Here is a 5,222-nt window from a genome sequence, read left to right as displayed (position 1 = left end):
TCCGCAGAGATAACGTCATTAACCCACATACCCTAAACATGGCGGACGACCAAGCTTTACCCTGTGTATTGTTTACCTGGCTTTTGTCCTTATGTGCAATTCTTGAGTTAAATTTGGCCGTCTTGCATTATTTAATTGCAACGGGAGCACAGCATGCCACTCCGCTTTATCACATGCTGTCAACAACTGGTCAGCGTCAACAATTACGCCAGAGGCCGAGGCGCAAATTCTGGGTCAGACCGGGTCGCACCAGCCAGTGGTGGGACAATTTTGAAGCAGGTATTGTCGTCGATTCGGAGTGGAAAGAAAACTTCCGAATGTCCAGGTCATCTCTGGTGGACCTCGCGGACATGCTGCGACCCTACATAACGGGGACTCCAACAGTAATGCGCTCTCCAGTCGGCGTGTTGAAAAAGGTAGCCTGCACACTTTATTACCTAAGTGACGAAGGCAGACTGAGGAAGACAGCAAACTCGTTTGGCTTGTCTCGTACAAGCGTCTCAAGAATTGTTCGACAGGTGTGTGAAGCCATAACCCTTCATCTTGGCCCGAGATATATTCGTCTCCCAGAAACCGATGCAGAGGCAGAGGAACTGGTTACCAACTTTCTGCGCGCACACGGGATGCCACAGTGCTTTGGAGCCGTTGACGGTACTCACATTGAAATTAGACGCCCGGCATTCCACTCAACGGACTTCATAAATAGAAAGGGCAAATACACTCTGAATGTGCAGGCTGCTTGCAATTATAAACAAGAGTTCATGGATGTGGTCATAAAGTGGCCAGGGAGTGTGCACGATGCGCGTGTATTCACCAATTCTGAGCTGAATGCCAAATTCAAGAACGGCCAGATACCCGAACTAAGAAAGAGAATAGTTTTGGATGAAGAGCCCATTCCAATTTGTTTGCTCGCAGACCCTGCGTACCCAATACTTCCTTATTTGATAAAGGAGTATGCAAACGGTGGCTGTAATGCCCATGAACAGTACTTTGGTATGTCCCTATGTCGAGGCCGGATGGTAATTGAATGCGCTTTTGGTCGTTTGAAGGCGCGCTTCGGAGCGCTTCGCAGGGCAATGGACATAAACTTGGTCGATTTGCCTAAAGTAATTTATAGCTGTTTTGTTCTGCACAATTATTGCGAATCTCGCAAAGACCGGGTTGCAGAGAATATGGTGATGCAAAGCGTACAGCTAGAGAGGGAAAGTCAGCCCACCACAAGGACGCACTACGAAACTGCGTCTGCAGCTGCTGAAGGGAAGAGAGTCAGGGACGTGCTGGCGAAATATCTGGACCCCTAGTCCTACAAGTTGCATAGAAATTAGATTGGACCTGTGCAGGTTGCTTTTTTATTTTATTTTTTACTCCAAGTCAAATCCAGACAGCAGTTTTAGTGCTGTACGTGCGTAATGCATAGGCCTAACGTCTATTTACGAATTAGGCAAATATTATTTTCAAGAAATGTCATTCATTCATTACTTCTTGCTAAATGGTCTAGCCTATACTCCTTTCTGATCCAGTATCAGTCCATGAGTTGATGTTTTATTTCTTTTTTTGCTCTATACTTCATTCCTCTGTTCTTTAAGCAGTTTGGTAACAAGACATGTCATGATAGTGCACATTAGGCCTACAGCATGTATATTTCTGTTTTCCATGTTAAAACGTTTGAAAGATGACATACTATTAAGCCTCGTTATGTCCATTTATTTATTTCATTCTGTATATTTAATAAACACATTGACAAAAGTGAGCGAAGGCCTATGCCAACCTTTGTTTTTGCAAACAAAAATTCAACTGAATGTAACAATTCCATTCAAATTCATAACAGAAGTGTGACAACTTATTTCCACTTCTAGGTTATACTTTGCATTACGGCTATTCATTCCATCTATTCATTTCTCTGTTTTTGCACACAAACAAAAGTTCAACTCAATGTAATTCCATTCAAATTAATGTAACAGCAGTGTGACAACTTATTCCCACTTCTAGGTTAAACCTTTGTATTACGGCCATCTATTAATTCCTAGGCTTAGTGGTTTATACATCAACAATAAACAGAAATAACAGCGCATTCAGCAAGTGCAACAGGCCATAGCCTGTATTAATAGACTATGCATACTGTAGCCTATATTTCTAAGTAAACTAGGCCTATATCAAATTCAAACTAGGTCGATATCATCAGAATTCAAGGACCGCACATAAGAGAACTGTGATCCTGTTGACATTGAAGGTGTTGAGTGGGGTGGTGTGTGTGGTTGCATATGTAAAGTGGGTGGTGTTTGGAAGTATGAGGTATGAGGGAAGTGTGCAATGGTTGGTGATCGCAAATGGGTACGCATGGGATGTTGCATGGGAGGTGGCATAGCTTGTCTCAGGAGAGAAAACCCTTCTGTGATTGAAGAGGTGAGCTGGCCAATGTTGGCAGATATTTTATTCATGCAGTCCATATTGGCAGACTGTGTCTTCTCCATCAGATTGACCATTCGTCTCTTCAGCTCCATGTCCTCGTCATTGTTTTCGGGGCATCTCCTTTTTAGCTTGTCATGTTTGTAACCTTTCAGTTTTGCCTGTAACACACACACACACACACACACACACACACACACACACACACACACACACACACACACACACACACACACACACACACACACACACACACACACAGAGTGAGACCATAAATCATAACAATGGTTGTGGAACAGGTCAAATGCAATGTAGGCCAAGGCCTATGTGAAGAGTTCAGGTGCAAACCCCCCTAAGTGCCTTTTCAGAAATATTTCATAATTAATTTTTATGTAGGCCTAATACAAATCTATCAAAATTGTATATATTTTTAAATTGTATTCCTGTTATTTAAATATGTAGGCTATATTTATTATCAAGTACATGATTGTAAACCAAATCAACAACGGGGTTCCCTAAAATATACAGAAGTGCCGGTCTTAAAGGATTTATCCGGAGTTGGAACAAGTTTGCCTGATTTTTGCATGTTTGGGATGAAATACAGTCACTCTAGAGCAAAATCAAGGCAAAAGGATGCGTTTTGAGAAAGTTTGATAATATCACGTTAGCCTCGTTAGCCATATCAGCTATGCAATATGAAAGATGCGGGCATTGTTTTTCGGCAGTTACACACATTTCAAAAACACAACATTTTAAAGTCTTGCACAGCTCAAAACAACGTCACACTTACCTCGTAATATGTTGAGGGTATCCACACATAAACCGAAGTGTCCAAAGTCCTTCATGTATTCTTGAAAGGTCTGCAGAATGTGTTTTGTGAAGCTACTACCTTGAGAATATCTAAATTACGGTCAAGACAACTATTTGACACTAAAGCCCACCAAGTAGATTGCAGAGTGCGTCGCACCATCAGCTATGATTATTTCCATAGCGAGTAACCACAGCTGATGGTGCGACGCACTCGGCAATCTACTTGGTGGGCTTTAGTCTTGATTTTGCTCTAGAGTGACTGTATTTCATCCCAAACATGCAAAAAACAGGCAAATTTGTTCCAACTCCGGATAAATCCTTTAAGAACTGGAGGGGGTTTTGCATCTGAACTCTTCATGTGGAAAAGTTGTTAACACAGGTTCGCTTAAACCACCAGTCCAGTAGCCTAAGTGCGATGTTTGCGCATATTGCCTAGTGAGTCCAAAAGTGTTTAACGGTGTGCGCAGTGTTTCTCAACCCCCAGGGGTGCCGCGGAAACTGACCTAAATAAATAAATGATGCACCTAGGCCTACACATTCTAAATTAATATGCTTAGTTAGTGGAAACCTTCATAACGCACAAATAAAGGCCACATTTAGGTCTCCCCATGGCCCACATGCCTGAGATAAAGCTGCAACTTCAAAAGTAGGTGTGACGTCTCCAACTTGAACTTGAGTGGTATCAACGCGATGCAATTTACGGCTTGTTGGTTTGGAGTGCCTTAAGATTTTTCATGAATCTAAAAATGTTGATTGACAGTAGGCTAACACACACACACACACACACACACACACTAGACCTGGCCTGTAGCCTACGCGCGCGCACCCACAACAATAGGCTTACAATAACGTCAACGCAAGAAACACACAGAGGCTAGGCTGAACTCATAATCTCGATAGCCTCTGGGTTTGCATATAGGGCCTAATGTGGGAACACCTGAAAGTGTCGTCTACGGACCTATTCAGATAATTCAGTTGTTTGTGCCCACCAACCAGAGGGTAAAAGTCTGCCTGTCAGGTGTAGGCCTATCGATAGGCGTAGGAGGTTATCTTACCTGCAGCAAATTCCGTCGCTGATGGACATTGGCTTCTGCCTCGGATGTGTCGTCCTCTTGACCCGATGTCTCCACCACATCACTCACGGCAGCATTTATGTCACTGGACTCAAGACCCATTTCAATACTCTGTGTTGCCGGCGAGCCTCCCCATATTTCATGGCATAACTCATAAAAAAACAACACCACTCGCCCATGACCACTCTTCCTCCCGGAATTAACCGCATCCCGATACTTCGCCCTGATGGCTTTCAATTTCGTGATGATAATTTGCTTGTTCATGCTGTCCTTAGGGTGTGGGAATTCTTTCCCCATCCTCGCGGCCTCCTCTTCTCCTGGATATTTCTCCAGAAATACCTGCAATATGTCTGGGTATTTTGAGTGCACTGTCTCCCAGTCAGTGCCCTCTTCAGTTTTTTCGCATTTGTATTGCAGTGTCACTGACAGCAGCAATTCCACTTCGTCATCAGTCCACATAAATGAATTTTTCGCCATCTTTCCTGATGATGATCCGCGAGACTGACCGTTATTAGCCTACCTTTTAACAATGCCTTTATCTATTTTGCCGCCTAGTGAGTCTCGCGCCTGGAATGGAATCCCGCCATTGTGTTTATTAGGCCAATTATTATTATTATTAGGCTATTATTATTATTATTATTTATAATGTTATGGGTTATATTATTATTTCATTATTCATTTTATTAGGCCTATTTATTATTAGCCTGTAAGGCCGACAATAGGCAGGCTATTTGGCCTGTTATTAGGCTCTATGCCCCTGCAGCGTTGACCAAACGTAAACACACACACACACACACATATTTTGGTGCGTAAAAAAAAAAAACCTGCGAATCTCCAAGCGGAGAAAAAAATATCTGGCTTTAAAATATCCGGAGACGTGGAAACAGGACCGTGAAAATGACAACGGTTGAAAAAAATATCCGCATTAAAAAA

The 5,222-nt window shown here is 42.7% G+C and overlaps 2 protein-coding genes across 2 annotated transcripts; one reads left to right on the top strand and one right to left on the bottom strand.

Moving 5' to 3' along the window:
- The first annotated feature begins 317 nt into the window (after positions 1 to 317).
- On the top strand, positions 318 to 1,301 carry LOC134460325 (uncharacterized). The gene has a single exon (XM_063212760.1). The coding sequence runs from the start codon at positions 318 to 320 to the stop codon at positions 1,299 to 1,301; it is 984 nt and encodes a 327-aa protein (XP_063068830.1).
- Positions 1,302 to 2,159: 858 nt separating this feature from the next.
- On the bottom strand, positions 2,160 to 5,020 carry LOC134459339 (uncharacterized). Its single transcript, XM_063211659.1, has 2 exons — positions 4,272 to 5,020; positions 2,160 to 2,567 (listed from the first exon to the last, which is right to left on the bottom strand). Exons 1-2 carry the CDS (start codon positions 4,764 to 4,766, stop codon positions 2,160 to 2,162), a joined length of 903 nt encoding a protein of 300 aa, XP_063067729.1. The 5' UTR covers positions 4,767 to 5,020.
- Positions 5,021 to 5,222: the final 202 nt, after the last annotated feature.

The sequence above is a fragment of the Engraulis encrasicolus genome, chromosome 12 (assembly GCF_034702125.1).
Source record: "Engraulis encrasicolus isolate BLACKSEA-1 chromosome 12, IST_EnEncr_1.0, whole genome shotgun sequence".
Taxonomy (NCBI): Eukaryota; Metazoa; Chordata; class Actinopteri; order Clupeiformes; family Engraulidae; genus Engraulis; species Engraulis encrasicolus.
The sequence above is the reverse complement of the archived record's forward strand: the minus strand, read 5'-3'. Positions and strand labels throughout refer to the sequence as shown.